The 20,939-nt window shown below is 39.2% G+C and overlaps 1 protein-coding gene across 1 annotated transcript; it reads right to left on the reverse strand.

Annotated features, from left to right (window-relative positions):
* Nucleotides 1-3,410: 3,410 nt before the first annotated feature.
* On the reverse strand, nt 3,411-20,370 carry LOC128508255 (C-type lectin domain family 4 member C-like). Its single transcript, XM_053479484.1, has 5 exons — nt 20,241-20,370; nt 4,662-4,946; nt 4,181-4,305; nt 3,897-4,006; nt 3,411-3,558 (listed from the first exon to the last, which is right to left on the reverse strand). The coding sequence occupies exons 1-5, from the start codon at nt 20,368-20,370 to the stop codon at nt 3,411-3,413; spliced, it is 798 nt and encodes a 265-aa protein (XP_053335459.1).
* Between the last annotated feature and the right edge of the window lie 569 nt (nt 20,371-20,939).

Consider the following 20,939-nt stretch of genomic DNA (forward strand, 5'->3'; position numbering starts at 1 on the left):
ATCTTAATTCCTGAAATCTTGAATAAAAACACAGTAATAATTTTTGTAGAGGATCTTCAGATATAGATCCAAGTGTTGTAGTTTCTAAAAAAAAAATTGAATTTATAAGGATGATGAGGATAATCTCACCTGGATACTGTAGATCTGTACACAAGACCTGCTGCTGTGATCATAAAGCCTGTCCTGTGCTCATTCACACTTTAACTGAACACCATGTCAACACACTGAGTACTGTTAGTCTTCACTCTTCTACACCTGCATACTGTACTGATTTATAACTGCACCATCACCAGCGTCACACACAACCCATAGATCATCTCCTCTTCTGTGCCTGTCCTTTCTCAAGACTTCTTCCTCGTGTCATCTCAGAGTTTTTAATCACGTTCAGCACTCGAGGACGATCTAAATCTCAATCTACACCTGGGCTTCATGTGAAGCTGCTCGTCTGCTGTTAAAAACGTTTTACTGAAGTGAGTTTAATACACAGCATTCATTTATAAAGCAGCACATCACTGTTTCATCTCAATAACTGATCTACCAGTGCATCACTCTCATCTGTCTATAATTCACTCTTATACACTGTTTACATCTAGTAGTCTGACTCTGTATGACAGATTACACTGAAATGATTTTAGTTCATTTCTCAGGAAAAGTAGGATCAGTTTCACATCATATTATTATATTATTTACAATCATATTCACAGTCTATAATAAAAGTTTAAAATTCCACTCAGAAAATAGACACTTGAGACATGAATTATGAACAGAAATAATAAATTTATTGATTATATTTAAATTCATTTGAACTTTAGTAAAGAAATATTCAATTATTTGCTGTCTCTTACACACACACACACACACACACACACACACACACACACACACACACACAGAGGCCTGTAAATGCCTATATTTATAGTTCAAACCCTAAATCTAGAGTTTTGAGCCCCTAACCATTTTAATTACATTTCAAACTCAGCCTATTACATTACCATTTTAAAAAAAATGTAAAGCTGTATACTGTACAGTACTGTACTGTTGTGTCTCCCGCAGTGCTAGAATGTAAAATACAGATGTTACCCATTTATATGTACTGTAATTCATGCAAGCATGTTTTTCTCTGTATAGGATGATTTTTTGGTAAAAGTACTGGAAGGTAAATACGGTAATAATTCACCGTCCCAAGCCACATTTTTCACTACAGTTGCTTTATGTTATTACAAAAAAATTATTATATTTTATATGGAAATTTAGCTGAATTGACATTAATATTTATGTTACACAATTTGTTAATTATATTGTTCTCAATAGTTTAGAGTTAAAGCGCATAAAAAATTATATATTGTCAAAAAAAAAAAAAAAGATGGTGGATAATGTTTCCGGGGGTTTTAGTGAACATTTATTAGTTCGATTCTAAAGGAAAAATCTGAGAACTACCGAGGCTGTGAACTCTAAACCGCAACTTCACGAGGTCGACTGTATAGCAGATAGCTTTAGTTATATTTACAGTGGCTTGCAAAAGTATTCGGCCCCCTAGAACTTTTCCACATTTTGTCACATTACAGCCACAAACATAAATCAATTTCATTGGAATTCCACGTGAGAGACCAATACAAAGTGGTGTACACGTGAGAAGTAGAACGAAAAACATACATGATTCCAAACATTTTTTACAAATAAATAACTGAAAAGTGGGGTGTGTGTAATTATTCAGCCCCCTTTGGTCTGAGTGCAGTCAGTTGCCCATAGACATTGCCTGATGAGTGCTAATGACTAAATAGTGTGCACCTGTGTGTAATCTAATGTCAGTACAAATACAGCTGCTCTGTGACGGCCTCAGAGGTTGTCTAAGAGAATATTGGGAGCAACAACACCATGAAGTCCAAAGAACACACCAGACAGGTCAGGGATAAAGTTATTGAGAAATTTGAAGCAGGCTTAAGCTACAAAAAGATTTCCAAAGCCTTGAACATCCCACGGAGCACTGTTCAAGCAATCATTCAGAAATGGAAGGAGTATGACACAACTGTAAACCTACTAAGACAAGGCCGTCCACCTAAACTCACAGGCCAAACAAGGAGAGCACTGATCAGAAATGCAGCCAAGAGGCCCATGGTGACTCTGGACGAGCTGCAGAGATCTACAGCTCAGGTGGGGGAATCTGTCCATAGGACAACTATTAGTCGTGCACTGCACAAAGTTGGCCTTTATGGAAGAGTGGCAAGAAGAAAGCCATTGTTAACAGAAAACCATAAGAAGTCCTGTTTGCAGTTTGCCACAAGCCATTTGGGGGACACAGCAAACATGTGGAAGAAGGTGCTCTGGTCAGATGAGACCAAAATGGAACTTTTTTGCCAAAATGCAAAATGCTATAAGTGGCGGAAATCTAACTAACACGTCACTCTGAACACACCATCCCCACTGTCAAATATGGTGGTGGCAGCATCATGCTCTGGGGGTGCTTCTCTTCAGCAGGGACAGGGAAGCTGGTCAGAGTTGATGGGAAGATGGATGGAGCCAAATACAGGGCAATCTTCAAGGTTCACCTTCCAGCAGGACGACGACCCTAAACATAAAGGCAGGGCAACAATGAAATGGTTTAAAACAAAACACATCCATCTGTTAGAATGGCTCAGTCAAAGTCCAGATCTAAATCCAATCGAGAATCTGTGGCAAGATCTGAAAAGTGCTGTTCACAAACGCTGTCCATCTAATCTGACTGAGCTGGAGCTGTTTTGCAAAGAAGAATGGGCAAGGATTTCAGTCTCTAGATGTGCAAAGCTAGTAGAGACATACCCTAAAAGACTGGCAGCTGTAATTGCAGCAAAAGGTGGTTCCACAAAGTATTGACTCAGGGGGCTGAATAATTACGCACACCCCACTTTTCAGTTATTTATTTGTAAAAAATGTTGGGAATCATGTATGATTTTTCGTTCCACTTCTCACATGTACACCACTTTGTATTGATCTTTCACGTGGAATTCCAATAAAATTGATTCATGTTTGTGGCTGTAATGTGACAAAATGTGGAAAAGTTCAAGGGGGCCGAATACTTTTGCAAGCCACTGTATTTATATTTATTTATTAATGGTGCAACATCTAAATTAGATTAGACTAAGTTAATCTGGTGGCCATGTTGACACACACACATGACTGTAAAGTCGTCCAAATGCAGTTAAATCCCAAATGAAACCCCACAGCTCTGGTGTTTGTACACGTCACTACTGTAGAATCTGTAGCGTTTCATAAACAAACCTGAATGAAAAATAATCTCTGAAAGATAAACAGGTGACACCGTGATGGTTACAGAGTTATTAACAGTAATGAGGATTTTACAGACACAACACACTCACACACACACAGATACACATGTACATTCAATTTACTGCTTTTCATTCACATACAGCAGTTCAGTTAAAGATTTTCTTCTCACAGATATATTTATACTGATCACTACAGGAATAAACACCCCAGTCCTTCACAGAATCAGATGTTTTACCAGTTATAACACAACGATCTTCTCCTGCAGCACTGTTTGGTTCTTCACTGTACCAGAACCTGAAGGAGAGAATCAAATCAAATCAAATTCAAATTTTATTTGTCACATACACTGTCATACACAGTACGAAATGTAGTGAAATGCTTACACGACCGCCAGTGACCTTAAAAAGAGAATTAAAGCTTATAATAGTAATAAATATGAATAAAAGAAATACGATAGAAAATTTAAAAAAATAAAATAAAATAAATAAAATAAAATTTAACTAGGAAAAATAGAACTAAAAATAGAAACTGAAAATAGAAATGTACTGTACAGAGGATCTGCTGTGTTTCTCAGACTAATGAAGAGTCAGTAACTGTATCAGAAGTAAATTATTAGTTCAGTGATTTCTTACCCAGTGATCAGTGTTGTATCGTCCACCCACTTCCACTTGTTCTCTCTGACGCTGCCACTCAGACCAATCCAAGCTTGTCCTCCAGCACCCCGCAGTTTAGTGACGAATTCCTGTCAGTGTTTGTAGTAAAAATGTAAGAATAAATAAGAGTCGCAGACACACACACACACACTCAGACACACACACACACTCTCAGACACACACACACACTCTCAGACACACACACACACTCTCAGACACACACACACACTCTCTCTCACACACACACACAGACACACACACACCTGTTCCTCTTTGCTGTTTATGATCACCAGGTCTGCTCCTCTCTCTGTGCAGCTCTTTCTGCTCTCAGTCCAGGTCTTCAGCTCATTAATGACGATGTAAACACTGGAGTTGAAATAATTCCATCCTGAACTCAATCATGGATTTTTTTTTTTTTTTTAAGGGAGAAAAACAACATTATTTTTGCCTCAACATTATTATTTTTACAGTATATTTGTAAGTCAGTATTTTTAACTCCATAGATACATTTCTGTTTTCTGATTTCCTAGTGTCATGAGAGCAACAAAACAACAACAACAACAACAACAGAAGCACAGACTATTACAGACTCGCTGTTACAGTATAAAGCATGTGATAACAGGAACAGACTAATTTTAATGATCTTCAATTAATAAATTAATAAATGTTCAATAAATGTAATTATGAATGTTTACAATTATGTTCATTAATAATCATGTAACAGTGCAGTAAAGTTTTACTCACCCAGATTTAAAAACTTCTGGAGTTCAGCTATCTTCCTCTGTAACTGGTCTCTCACTATAGTCAGGTTACAAATACAGGTCTGTGACTGGTCTCTCTCTGTAGTCAGGTTGTTGTTACAGGTCTGTAACTGGTCTCTCTCTTTAGTCAGGTTGCACTTACTGGTCTGTGACTCCTTCAGGATGTGGTAATTGATCCACAGCACTATGACGGCAGTCAGCAGTAAACACAGCATCACCAGACACACTGCAATCAGTCTGTACCACCTGCTCCATGCAGTGTCTCCTCCTAATGGTAAATGGACACAGAGACGTGTTTATTTTCATTTTTTAAAATGTTTAACCATAGTAAACTCACTGACAGACCGCGGCCCTGAACACATGTGCATGGTCCTATTTGCAGTTATCCACATGTTAGTGGAATATTAATGTCCATGTAAACACACCTAGTCTACAGGATCTGTCATGTGTTTACATGGATATTAATAATAATCATAATAATGTCCTGATCTAAATATAACTACATCATGTTAACCACTTCAGTCAGAACAGTCTGACCCGATCCAGCCGATCAGTTTTTAACAGTAACGAGTGGGGGGTGTAAACCCTGCTAATCCATTCAGTAAGTTAATATTATCTGTAGGGCTGCAACTAACGATTATTTTAATAATTGATTAATCTATCGATTATTTTTTCTGATTAATCTGTGAATCAGATTAAATAAAAAGAATAGCATTCATTTCCAACCCTTTATTCAGAGACCGGGTGTGTTTACTCCACGCTCAACTAAAGTAATAATAATCAAATGTCTCCGCATCGCGTGACACAACAAATAAATATTTATTTTATTAATTTTAGATTATTTAAAAAAAAACTTTAGTTGTTGCAGTCCTAATTTGGCTTCTCACTTAATGGAACGATATGAAGAGTTTGACAGCAGAACAACATTTCTCAGACTTTTATTAATTTCGCCAAATGTTTATTCTCTGACAAACATTGTTTATGACAAAATTAATTTGAAAACTGCTATTATAACTTTATTTTAGAAGCATAAACTTCCATATTTTGAGCAAAGCTAATTTTCATGTGTCGTGACTATTCAATCACATTGTTTTAATCTTTCATGTGATTAGTGAAGAACGTATGCTCAAGAAACTCAGTACACATTTAGAGCACTGTATGTCCTGGGCTCAACTCAACAGGAGGTCAGTTATTTTGGATACTTTGCCAAAATGCACCCGATGGATTTTTATTTACTTCTCCTTAGGGGATTTATACGATCGCCACCAAGTCGAGCTGTTGTAATTTAAAGACATTGAGAACGCAAAATTGTAGAGGGGTTTATCTCAAATGGGTCACTCTCACACAAGCTTTTTGGAGGTCTAAAATTTATCCTATTCTACACATGTACACATCACAAATGTTAACACACACACACCTAAACACACACACACACACCTAAACACACACACACACAGTTAATTTGTCAACTATTTAGGGCCCAAGCTGACATCAGGCCTATTATGTCGGGCGGTGCACCCGGGCAGCGATGCCTTTTTGTAGGTCTTAATGGACTCAAAAGACAAACAGGTTGTGGTGTGATGGCGCAGGGTGCTTGGGCCCACTCATCGGTACTTGCAACTATATTTCTCGGTTGTTTAAATTTTACTGTGTGTGCTTTACAATGTCAGACAACATTCAAATGCAAATAATGCACTCTTCCCCAGGTGTGAACATTTCTCAGCTGTTCTCACCTACAGTATACAGGGGAAAAGGCAGAGAGAAAACCAGAAATACACCCTTCCCCACATTAAAATAACTCAAGTCAGCTCCTGGGACGAGGATTACTTTTAATAACCCTTCTTCTAGATTCTAAAATTTACAGTGTAACCGTTTTAATCCCTGGAATAAAAGATATGAACATTTTCCTTACAATAACATAAAAATTATGGTAATAATAGTTATAAAATAGCATATTTAGAAATCATGGGTTGTGTATAGAGTGATTAAAAAAACAATACAACGCAGGTTATGGTAAGGAAACATTGTCTCTTCCATTGCTGGAATTAAAAAAAGGCGGTAATAATGTATTTTAGAATCTGTAGAAGCTCAATAGTTTGCACACAACCTCTCGCTGGCCGCGCCTTTCTCTGAATGCAGCGTTGATATGGGGGTGGGGCTAAGGAACATGCATCTTGGTTTATTTATCTGCACACTTAGTTTTAGTATTCAGAGCACATGGTGACACCACACACACACACACGCACGCGCACACACACACGCACGCGCACACACACACTCAGATCACAAACTTAAATGGTAACTTCCGAAAACCAGACAAAACGTTATCAGCACGTAACTCCTCCCCCAAAACAGCGCAGCAATTAACATTTACTTACATCTGAATAGAGTTGTTTAAATAAATCATTTATAAATAGTTTATGATGTATACGTTTATACAATTTATATCTGCGTGCATGTTTATAAGCATTTTAATAAAAACGCTGCCTTTTGTAAAATTAAAATGCGCATGCAACAGCACTCACTTTCACTCTGCAAAAGGCAGTGTGTATTGTTTTAAAGTGCATATACACAATAAAACTATAGTTTTAGGCTAACTTATTATACATTTTTGTACTTCATCTTTTTGCACAAACGCATAGGCGCGTGATAATAATAATAATAATAATAATAATAATAATACATTTATAGCACTACTACTAATAATAATACTAATGAAAAGAAAAAGTGCAGTCAAAGAAGATTCATTATTAAGGGAGAGAAGAAAATGAAGACAATACGTTAGATTGAAACATGACTGCCCCCTACAGGTAATGTAGGTCACGTGCCTGAGAACTTCAATGCCATGGCAGCTCGTGAAATTCCTTTTCTCAGAAGGCGCACTCTTAATGGCCACATCTGTAGCGACTGCTGTACTGAGGAGGGACGGTTGGCCCGACGCTTCAACCTGGATGCTATGAGTAAAAGCTGATCACAGACCTGAGAGATGTGCTGGACTGTATGGTCACAAGGTCACAAACGTACAGCAGTGCTAGATTATTAAAGGCTTTGTAGATTATTAACCTTGAACTTGACCCTGAACTGAACATGTAATCAGTGTTGTGTATCTCCTGTCCGCTAGAACTGTTTTGTTAAACCTGGAGAATGTAAATGTGTTTCCTATCCTCTGTCTGTCTCCGGGTCTCTGTGATTGACATGGTAATGACTGATTCTTTTGATGTTGGGCTTGTACAGTGCCTTGCAGAAGTTTTTACCCCCCTTGGCATTTTTATGTTTTGTTTCCTCACAACCTGGAAATAAAATGGATTGTTTAAAAGTTTGCATCATTTCATTTACAGAACATGCCTACAACTTTGAAGATGTGATTTTGTTTTTGTGAAGTAAACAACAAATAGAAGTAAATTCTTCTTAAATTTGTGTAAATTTAAAATCTGTACCAATATAGCAGCTAATACATTTTCCCTTTTCGATGTAGAACACAAACTGGGCTTTCAGAATGTGGCTGATGTAAATATGTCAGATTCCTGTGCAACTTTAAACCTTATGTCAAATTGCACAAAGACAATTTCAAACTTTAGCAGAAAAGCAGAGAAAAAGGAGAATAAACAAACCTGGAAGATTGTTGTGAACACAGAACTGAGTTCATTAAAGTGTTGGGTGTGTGTCCATAGCAGAACAACTCAATTATAACACTCAAAGACCTTTCATTTGGGGTAAAGTGACTGATGTGACTAACTTTTTTCAGCAGAACCTCTGTTCCACTGAATAATCTATGACTTTTCATGAATATGTAAGACTCATTTACACCTGGCTCAGGTTACATCAGGTTTCACCTGGTCTCCTATTGTCTCAGCTGTTCACACCTACACACTTCTTTTAAGATAAAAAAGCACAGTTTCTGAAACATTAATTGGAATACAAATCTTATGCATATAAATGTAAATAAATCTCTTCTTAATCTATATATCGGCGCACGCAATATCTGTCTTTTGATCAAAACTTCGCAAAGTTAAAGAGCACGCGGACAGTTTATTAAAAAGGCTTATTCACAACCACATTTCAGCCATTCACAGACACCATGCATTGTGCCATGTTGTTGTTTGTGATCTAAGTATTTTATGAATGAAATAAAACTTGCTTATTTTGGTGCACACTTAACTTTGGACCTACACTTTGATCAAACGCTGCCGATACGAGCATCTGTGTTTTTAGTTATAATCATGGGCATCACTAGGCCCCTAACATTTGTACTCAGCCCCTCTAAAAATTCTCCATAAACTTCACACACATTGGTGATCGCTTCGTCCCCTTTAAATTTGATATGAAAGCGGCGGCAGACTTCGGCTCCTCCCCGTCTTATAGCGCGGTCTTCAATTCACCATCACACAGGGAGGATTAAGGCAAGGTGTGTGTTTTTCGATAAATTGTTATATCTGTGCAGTCCTTTCTCATAAATACAGTTTACAAAATGTCATGAGGGATTAATCAGGTAAATCTTCGCTGTGTTCACCCTCATCACACCAGCTGTTTCCTTTAGTGAAAATGAAGCCCTTAATACACACTCTATGAACCTATAGTCTATAAAACAATCATGCCGTTACTGTTTTAATTGTAAAACCTAACTGTCTATATAAAACATTGCACAGTGCATATAGCATTAACTACCATAGAGTTATGCACATAAATGATTAAAAATAGTGACAGACAGCATTCAGTGCACTCGCTTTAACTGCATAGCAGTGTGATTTACAGAGATAGAAAAATCATGTTTTTGTAATAAATATTATTTTGTTATATTATATTGTATATAATGTCCCAAATCGTAAAATACGTTTAGTAGTCTTAGAGTAGGATTTTTGTCGCTGTGATTTAGAAAGTTACTTTTTTAATGAATAGGGAAAAAAATATATATATTAAAAAGATGCTTTGTTTAATTACTTTAAAACAATGTTTATAATAATGAATATAAATAAATAGCCTAGTAGCTATGAAATTTTAATGGGTTGAATGGAAAACCTACTGTCTTATTTATGTAGCTATAACACTAAATTAAACTAGATAACATGATCAAAATTTTTAATATTTATATTTAACTGTAGATGGAAAGTTTTTCAAGGCACATGAAAAAAAAAGATGTTCTATTCTTACCTGCTGCTCATTTGGAGACCTACTCCCATGTGACTTGAAAAACCTTCCATCTCCAGTTCTCTGTTCAGTTCTACAGTTCAGTTCTCTGAAAGCGCAGCCTCTCAGGCACATTAACACTGTGTTCCCAACATTGATTGAAGTCATTGCATCAGAAACTATTTTTCACATTTATTATATCTGCCAGTTTCCAACAAAAAGCAGCAGAATTGTCATAGAAATTACCAGATACATGTTTGACATTATTGGCACCCACACAGTTTATTCCATTGTCCAGCCTCATAGGTGTGTTGTTTATATTGCTGATCAATGTAAGTTTAAAGTTATATTCTGTTTTCTGGTTACATTTCTCTGATTGTACCTGTACATAGGAAAAGGTTTATACGGTAACAGCGTGTGTGATCAAGAGACTCATTTGAGTACTGATTCTGAACAAGCCAAACATGTGTTAAAAATCCTAGAAACGCCCCGGTCATAATATACACAGATCACAAAGGGGACAACTTTTGCAAAGATGACAAAATGTAAAATCAGTACCCAGAAAAACAACAGAGCACAAACATATACTTACTATATAAACACTGCATTTTTAAAAGTGACAGCGAGCGATGTGAGCAGCTTTATTTCAGTTATTCCAATCATTCGTGGTCAAATAATCATTTACCGCTGGACATAAACAGCAAAAAAAGCATGATAATAATCAGAATAATAATTATAATGCTTTTTTGTGTCCAGTGTTGAATCGTTATTTGAAACTGAAGCACTTTGTGTGGATTCATTAAGTCATTTTATCATGGAAAGATTCTTACTGTATGTGCATATAAGAATATTTACGTAAAAATTCATTCAAGCCCGTCCTGTTCTGTTGGACACTGGCATGCCTCAGCACATCACCTCTCCAAATACAGCAATTAGTATTTACTTTCATCTGATTAGAGCCGTTTACACAAATCTCACATGAGAATGAAGCGCTAGGTTCGGGGGGGGAGGGGGTCCAAAGTGTGATGTGTCTTTTAAATTTTTAACATTAACTTAATTACAAACATTTGTCAAACTTTTTGGAAAGAAAACCATACCATTTATGTACATACACACACTTGCAAAGAGAAAAGAAGTGATTGGCATCGGTGACAAAGCCATCGACCCCTAAAGGTTAAACATTGAGGACGCAGCTTTAGTCACTTGAACTCATCAGCAGTCCATCCAGCAGCAGTAACACTGCAGAGAACAGAGAGGATTCAGGCCGTGCTATACAAAATATGTCCACTAGATATCAGTACAATCAGCCCTTAAATGCTTCATGAAATAAACCATTGGGTGAAACTATTGGCTGGAAGCCGAGGCTTTATTTTGCCATCACTACACACACTTACACACACACTGTACAAGTTCCTGAAACTGGAGAGACGGTCGGACTCATAAACTCAGACAATAAGGCAGGTGATGAGAACCAGGTGTGTCATTAATTGGATGAGCTGCATAAGCCCTCAGTGGCTCCATCTAGTGGAGGAAACAGGAACAATTTAAAACCTGAAAGCCTCATAGAAAACAGATACTGTAGCAACACTGGTTCCATTTTCCTGCATGAAGCCTAGAATTAACTCTCACATTCCTGCACATCTGTACCTCTGTACTCATCCTCTCTGTACTCACACAGTTTAGTGACTTTTTTTTTGAAGACACTCTAGCTCTATATCGGTTTCTTGCATGTGCTTAAGATTTTTGCACAGTACTGTAGATCCCTTTAACCCTTACACGTACACTTGGAACAGATTAACAATGAGTGATTAATTTTTAATTACAGTTTAACTATGGACAGCATGCAATTAATGTCAGATAAATATTTAAACAGCTTCTGACATCTACAATATTTAACATTTTAATTACTGACTTGACAGACATCTCGATAGAACCTCAGGTTCATGAAGCAGAGCTGCAGTTTCTCTAATGTTTATTCTCTAATTGTTATTTACTTTAATATATTTTAAACGGTTGTAGTACTTTTGCTCATCTAACAATTGGGTACACACAGGATCCTTTAAAGATCACTGAAATACACAGTGTGTGCTAATGTCATGCATTATACAAATGTATTTTTTTATTATTACAATAATCCAAAACAATACTGTCTGTGGCACTTCTGTTCTTTCTGTGCCAGTACAAGTTTTCAGCCGATTAACACACTAAAAAAAAAAAGATATATATATAAAAAAAAAAGTATCCAATAATGCAAATGCAGAAAACTTTTGCTTGAATAGTGTTCAAGCATCAGTGTATTTTATGTGCTTTATGGTATTTATTTTTATTATCTCATATATATATCAATTATATATATTAATATATAATTATATATTTTTATTCTAACGTTACACATTTTGCACAGAAATGTCTGCAAAAACTCCATCTTGAAACATTGCTTTAATAAAGCTTGAATTACTTCATTTGTGCACATAGAAACTGTCACAATTCGGGTGTATCGGGCTGATGGTGTTGGGCAGGCATAAACGCAGAGGGTTCTATTCAAAATAAAGAGTTTTTTATTGACAAACAGACTAAATCACATGAAAACTAAACAAACAAAACACTGGCTCTGGTTACATTATGCTCAGGTGTTTAGGAAACACACACACAGGGATTCCATAAAACAAAACACATAGGGATGCGGGAAACCTTTAACACTAGCCTAGAGTGGGGACAGAGACTCTTACAGTCAGGCTCTAATACCTGAGACATACATACACTAGCTCTGTGTTGTGACACAGGCTCTCTTACACACAGACTCTAATACCTGAAACATACATACAATAGCTCTAGGCTAGATATAATCACACTAGCAGTGTTGTGACACAGGTTTGAACACATCTCTTAAACATATAACCACAGCTCTTGTAAGTGGAATTAAACCTCTTCTGCTGCTACGAGCGCCACACACTCACTCGCTCCTCTGAACTAAACTCACACACACGCGCTCCTGTGTATGAGCGGCCCTCAAACACACACCCCGCGCAAACCATACACACCCCGCGCACACCCCCCCCACACCCCCCACCCCGCGCACACACCCCACACACCCCCCACCCCGCGCACACACCATACACACCCCCCACCCCGCGCACACACCATACACACCCCCCACCCCGCGCACACACCATACACACCCCCCACCCCGCGCACACACCATACACACCCCCCACCCCGCGCACACACCATACACACCCCCCACCCCGCGCACACACCATACACACCCCCCACCCCGCGCACACACCATACACACCCCCCACCCCGCGCACACACCATACACACCCCCCACCCCGCGCACACACCATACACACCCCCCACCCCGCGCACACACCATACACACCCCCCACCCCGCGCACACACCATACACACCCCCCACCCCGCGCACACACCATACACACCCCCCACCCCGCGCACACACCATACACACCCCCCACCCCGCGCACACACCATACACACCCCCCACCCCGCGCACACACCATACACACCCCCCACCCCGCGCACACACCATACACACCCCCCACCCCGCGCACACACCATACACACCCCCCACCCCGCGCACACACCATACACACCCCCCACCCCGCGCACACACCATACACACCCCCCACCCCGCGCACACACCATACACACCCCCCACCCCGCGCACACACCATACACACCCCCCACCCCGCGCACACACCATACACACCCCCCACCCCGCGCACACACCATACACACCCCCCACCCCGCGCACACACCATACACACCCCCCACCCCGCGCACACACCATACACACCCCCCACCCCGCGCACACACCATACACACCCCCCACCCCGCGCACACACCATACACACCCCCCACCCCGCGCACACACCATACACACCCCCCACCCCGCGCACACACCATACACACCCCCCACCCCGCGCACACACCATACACACCCCCCACCCCGCGCACACACCATACACACCCCCCACCCCGCGCACACACCATACACACCCCCCACCCCGCGCACACACCATACACACCCCCCACCCCGCGCACACACCATACACACCCCCCACCCCGCGCACACACCATACACACCCCCCACCCCGCGCACACACCATACACACCCCCCACCCCGCGCACACACCATACACACCCCCCACCCCGCGCACACACCATACACACCCCCCACCCCGCGCACACACCATACACACCCCCCACCCCGCGCACACCATACACACCCCCCACCCCGCGCACACCATACACACCCCCCTCACGCACACCATACACACTCCTATGAGCAATACACACACACACACACTCGTAGAGCAGACCCAGGCTCAGAGCTTTGATTAAACACAGGGAGCTACACTAGAGAAAGGGAAAGACACTACAGACACACGGACAAAACAAATAGGAGTGACTAAACACAAAAGGACACTAGTCACATACTTAATACTCACAAACAGAAGCAAAACCAAAGAGACACTTAATCACATTTAACACAAAAGACATGCCCTCAGAGCCAGTTTAACACAAAACTGAATTCAAACAAAATAAAAGTCCACTAGACAGTATTAATGCTCGACCCAGTTTCCCAGAACTAACAGCTTTTTATAATGTCCCTAATGAGCCACCTCGGCTCAGGTGAACTTCGTCATCACCTGACCGAGGTGCCTTCTGGGAAACTGGGTCTTCTAACAAAACTACAAACAAAAAACAAACATAGCCACAGTGCCCTCTAGGGGCAGTCCCTTACAGAAACCTCTTTGGCCTTATCCTGCATCTTCACCTATTAGTAGTGTATTTTAAATAAAATATGCTTCTGTCAGTAACCAGTGACACCACACCAGTGACACCACACCAGTGGTCACAGAGCGAAGACATTTGAGTTGCACTCGTACATCACATGCTCGTTAAAGTCCAGAAGTATATAAGTATATAAACATTCATTAAGATAAATGCATATGTTCACAGCACTGGTGATTTCTGTCACATGAAATAGTAGACGTGTTGCTGAAGTTTCTGATGCCTTATAAAATTGTAAAAAGCTAAAAATGGCTAAAAATGAGTAAAAACAAACGTCTCGGTAAAGCTTCTTCAAAAGGGAAAATACCCATCGATGAGACAGTTGATGAGGCTAACAAAAATAAAGTTGCGTTTAAAAGAAAATGAGTCCTACCTAAATAACGGCCTCATCACAACTGGTAATTCACACACTTCAAGCCTGCTCTGTATAATAGATGCGACCTTATGCAAGTATGTCTGAGACGACTTTGACTTTCTGGATTAAAAACAATATCTTGAGATCACCACAAAACAACTGAATAAACTCTGCTTTTATTTCCCACAAGCTATCTTTGTTATTTTAATCTTTGTTTTATCTCCCATTACTCCTAGATAGGAATGTTTTATCACAGGGAACCAAGCTCAGGACTCACATTGATTTTGTTATCATATGCTGTATTTATTATGCACTTTATTATGCTTTATCAAAACTATTTTACATAAAACTGGTCTGTGGTGCTAAAAAAGTTGGAAGCTACTGTTCTATCAGATGCTTGAAACAGAGACTGTTGAGACGCTCAATGTTTCTGCAGATTCAGTATTTAAAAATATATTGGAAAGTACACTCACCTAAAGGGTTATTAGGAACACCATACTAATACGGTGTTTGACCCCCTTTCGCCTTCAGAACTGCCTTAATTCTACGTGGCATTGATTCAACAAGGTGCTGAAAGCATTCTTTAGAAATGTTGGCCCATATTGATAGGATACCATCTTGCAGTTGATGGAGATTTGTGGGATGCACATCCAGGGCACGAAGCTCCTGTTCCACCACATCCCAAAGATGCTCTATTGGGTTGAGATCTGGTGACTGTTGGGGCTATTTTAGTACTGTGAACGCATTGTCATGTTCAAGAAATCAATTTGAAATGATTGGAGCTTTGTGACATGGTGCATTATCCTACTGGAAGTAGCCATCAGAGGATGGGGACATGGTGGACATAAAGGGATGGACATCATCAGAAACAATGCTCAGGTAGCCCGTGGCATTTAAACGATGCCCAACACCATTACACCACCACCAGCAGCCTGCACAGTGGTAACAAGGCATGATGGATCCATGTTCTCATTCTGTTTACGCCAAATTCTGACTCTACCATTTTCAACAGAGATCGAGACTCATCAGACCAGGCAACATTTTTCCAGTCTTTAACTGTCCACTTTTGGTGAGCTTGTCCAAATTGTAGCCTTTTTTTCCAATTTGTAGTGTAGATGAGTGGTACCTGGTGAGGTCTTCTGCTGTTGTAGCCCATCCGCCTCAAGGTTGTGCCTCAGTATTGATGCAACTGCCATGTGATTGGTTGATTAGATAATTGCATTAATGAGAAATTAAACAGGTGTTCCAAGTAATGCTTTTGGTGAGTGTAGATATTGGATGGAGTCATGCTGACTTATTCTGACCTGTTCTGGTTCTGCCGCTCATCTTAAGTCTTACGCTGGTTTTTTAGGTACCAGAATTTTTTAAAATTTTTAATTCATAATTTTAGCTCTAAACATTTCTGTGTGTTTGAGAGTCATATAGTTTGTGAGCTGGTGTCCCCACTGGCTTGAGTTTACAAGGGGGGGCCAACGGTGGACATGCCCTTTGTGTGTGTGTGTGTGTGTGTGTGTGTGTGTGTGGATGCATGTGTGCTTCTCTTGTAGGTAGTGGAGTGTTTAATTGTAGAGCTGGTGTTTGTTTGTCTTTCTCCACTGCTTATTCTTTGTACTATTTGGTTTGAGAATTATTTTTTATTTGCATTTAATACCTTATGCCATACATATTTTACTCTTACAGTACGTTGTTGCTATTGATTAACTAATTCTGTACAGTTTAGTTTAATTTCCTATTTAAAAGAAATAATTAGCTTGGCTCGTATTTGGGCATCCTGATTATATGATTATAGTGAAATTATTACAACCATGGTGTCGTGATCCATCCTGGTGTGGAGAGGATTCACTCTTACCGCTGTAAAGGGACAACACAACCCAAAGTGTTTTCTGTGAACCATACCAACTCTTTTGCACAGAAATGTCTGCAGGAACTCCAAATCTGGGAGCATTACTTAAAGTCTTCAACTAGTTCATGTTACGTTTAGAATTACACATCTATAAAAATTATATTAAAAAAACCTGTTAGGCTTTTCACCTGCTGCTTTTAAGATAAACTCATATTTACAGCACTGTTGATTTCTGTCATATGAATTAGTCAACATGTTTCTGCTGTAGATCTGGAATTATTTATAGAAGCTTTTCTGCAGCTTTAATGTGAGGTTGAAACACAAAAGAGCCAGTGATCTAAGATCAGTGTTAACCCCTGCTCTCTTTCACACATCAGTATGTAATAAAATAGCTCACAGCAACGGCATACAAGGATGTACATCACACATGGGCATGCTGTCTCACACATGGGTATACTAAAGATATTCATTTAATATTTACTTTGTAACTGAGCATTTTACTGTTGCCTAGTTTTTTTCTGTTAACTTTGACAGAACGATGAAAGAAAATAACTTGTAAATGGATCAATAAAGGTTTAAAAAGATTGTGTCATTTTATGGGAAAAAAAATTGGTCAATTGATGTATGGACCTGCGTACGCACTTAATATGCTGTCAGCAACTCAGGCAAGTCAGGTAGACCCTCTTTTTGTCTCCATTAAAAGGGAAGAAGGCGAGGACATATTCATCTTTCTCTCTCTAGTCATGCTGTTGTATCTGGTCTGGTTATTTTCTGCACTCAATGCACTGAATTCTGAACATCTCAGTAACTCTATCCAGCCATCACTGTGAAACTCCTCCCTTTGCACTAATACATGCGGTGATGGGCGGAGCTTTGGGCTGGTATTTAACAAACTTACCTGCAGATCTGAATCATGTCACCTGTTCTTTCTCTGCACTATGATGACTGCATGAGCCAAACTCAGTAAAGTTTATGACCAGATTTATGAAAACACTTTCTTCTTAATCATCTGTATATGTCGATCACCTGGAACTAGTAAAGCTCATTCCTAACCGAGCTTATTTGCATTAAGTGATGGCCATAAGACTCCATAAAAGTTTAACTGCACAAACAGCTAAAAGCTTAAAATAAATGATAAAAACTATGTTTACTGGCCCCTGAGTTGTGCAGTGGTAAAGTGCTGTAGAGAGAGTGAAATTGGCTGAGCTCTCTCAGCGGGGTGGGATGGGAGGCACTTAATGCTCTCACATTAATTACGGCTCTAGGACCAATCAGGGGCGTCTGTGAACTCAGGCAAGCAGAAGGGGAGGGTAGCACTGTCCTCTAAGTGTGTTATGCCTGCCCCTAACAGTGCATCAGTGAGCAGTTTAAAAATAAATGCGGTCCGTGACATCACGTGGTTTGGAGAAACACGTGATAGGGTTCGGCCGTTCCGACTGAAGGGTCGTTATAGCCTTAATGTGGGAGCTCCTAGTGACGGGGAGGAATTGGACACGGCTAAATTAGGAAGAAAAAAAATTAGGAAAATAATTACAAATAAATTGTGTGTGTATGTGTGTATATATATATATATATATATATATATATATATTTATATATATATATATATACTTTATAAAAACTGAACATTGAGGCTGTTAACATGAATTAACAACTCAAATTATCAGAAAATAAACTGTTGCTAATGAAAACCACCTTTTCTCCACTTGTTTTGTTTGTTAGTAATGACACTTGGAAGACCGCAAATAGAAGAGCTCCGTCAGAGTATTATTTTTAGAGTAGTATTTTTACCTGCAATTTCCATATGTCATATAGAGGGGTTGGACAATGAGACTGAAACGTCTGGTTTTAGACCACAATAATTCATTAGTATAGTGTAGGGCCTCCTTTTGCAGTCAATACAGCATCAATTGGTCTTGGGAATGACAGATACAAGTCCTGCACAGTGGCCAGAGGGATTTTAAGCCATTCTTCTTGCAGAATAGTGGCCAGGTCATGCTGGTGGAGGGAAACGTTTCCTGACTCGCTTCTCCAATCCCCATATTTCCATATTTCCATATAACAATATTTTTGTTGTTAAACATAAAGAATATTGAATTGGAATTAGTGATAATTGTAGTTCTTAAAACTAATCAGTATAATTACTCCATTACCAAATATTTTGATTAAAATGCAAAAAAAAAAATATTAAGTGCCTGTTAAAAATATAATTCAGTTAGTAAAATTTTATTTGTGAAATAAACTTAAATTATAGTGTAAATTTAAGACTAAATCAATATTTGTTTTTTTAGGCATTTATTTTGATTTGTCTAATTTAAACAATCATGTATGTGATTTTTAGAGATTTTATTAAGGTAACATAACCTTTTTATTACTGTGAAATTTACAAGGCCACAGAATCATTTTTTAGAGAGTAGACACAACTTAGAGATGTGTGCCTTGGCTGCATGATGTTATCTAAATCAGACTGCTTCAATCACAGCTGTTTAAAGCCTCTATAATAGAGCTGTGTAGGACTGTCATAATCTCATCAAAATGACTTCTAAAAAAAAGGAAACTGGAGAGAGGATGAGAGCATTTGCATTTTGAATGTGTGTGCCATGGATGATGCCCACAACTCCATGAAACTTGTTTTTAGTTTCCATGCACACAGAGACGGGAATCGAACCTGGACCCTGGAAGTGCAAGGCGACAGAGCTCACCCTGAATATACTGTGGACTTTTATTTTTTATATTACAAGATGATGATGCCAGGATTCATCGGGCTTGTGAAGGAGTGGTTCAGGGTGCATGAGACATCATTTTAATACCTGGATTGGCCACGACAAAGTTCAGACCTTAACCCCGTTGAAAATGTTTGGAATGAGAGAGTTATGGAAATGATAACACTGTTGTAATCAAAGCAAAAGACGGTCCAATAAAATATTATAGTATTGCCCAAGCATGCACATGTCTTTATATATCTTTATATCACGGCACATTATACCGGATAGTAATGATTTAACTCAAATATGTTCAGTTCAAAACTGGAGTAAAAATCCAACACCAGCTGCTTGTTTCATAAATAGTCTCTACTTGTCCATGTCCAGAAATCGCTTCAATCCTGTGGGAAAACTTCAGTAAATAAACACGAGCACGTCAGTAGCAGCAGCGCTGTGTGTGTGTGTGTGTGTGTGTGTGTGAAGTGTGTGTGTGTGTGTGTGTGTGTGAAGTGTTCAGGTCCACTACAGAGTGCAGAGACATGTGACTGGGAGCTCAGAGCCAAATACAATGAAATAATTAAGTAACATTTGTTTTTCTCTAACAGTGTCTACATTCTCACAGATTTCCACCATCATCTCCATCACTGTAATAAAAGACTGAATTACTGCACCTCTGCATTTTCTAACACTTTCACCCAAGCAAATTTAAACATTCTGTACCTGTGTGTTGTGCTTCTAGGCGCGTCTCAGCGTCTTCCTCCTCTGTGTCAGGGTCATGACTTTCATCATTGTCAGCAATCTTGTAGATAACTTTCACCATCTCATCCTGCTCATGAGAACACCAAAACATCTTTACTCTATAAAAGTCTCACTAAAACATTAAATGACTGTCTCTGTGTGGACATGACTGACAGGCTGAGCTTCTGTACTCTGTATAGGGAATAAAATGAGCTGCTGCCAGTAAATGCAGTTAGAGGAAGTTACATGTCAGTGGCTTATAGTCAGTGTGAAGACATTTGAGCTGCAAAACTCACGCATACCTCAGATGTGAAATTTTACAATTGTGTTATAATTATGTATGCTTTGCACCAAGGCATTACATTTTGTTTAATAGAATGTCATTCCACAAAGCTGTTAGACGTTTTTTTTTTTTTTTTGCCTGATACTTTTAAGTTCTACTGATCTAAGATCAGTATTAACCATGTCTCTTTCACACGTCAGAACTGTATGTGAAAAAATAGCTCACAGCAACAACCACATGCACAACTGATGCACACACTCACACACGCAGGTATGCAAAGGGGGCAGGACTTTTATTTTATATAAACTTTGTAACAGTAAATTTCGCCTTATCTGAGAGTCCTCAGGACTGATCTGTGTTGTGGGTTTGTAATTATGGAGTTTGTGTTTTGTGGTTTC

Source organism: Clarias gariepinus, chromosome 20 (assembly GCF_024256425.1).
Source record: "Clarias gariepinus isolate MV-2021 ecotype Netherlands chromosome 20, CGAR_prim_01v2, whole genome shotgun sequence".
Taxonomy (NCBI): Eukaryota; Metazoa; Chordata; class Actinopteri; order Siluriformes; family Clariidae; genus Clarias; species Clarias gariepinus.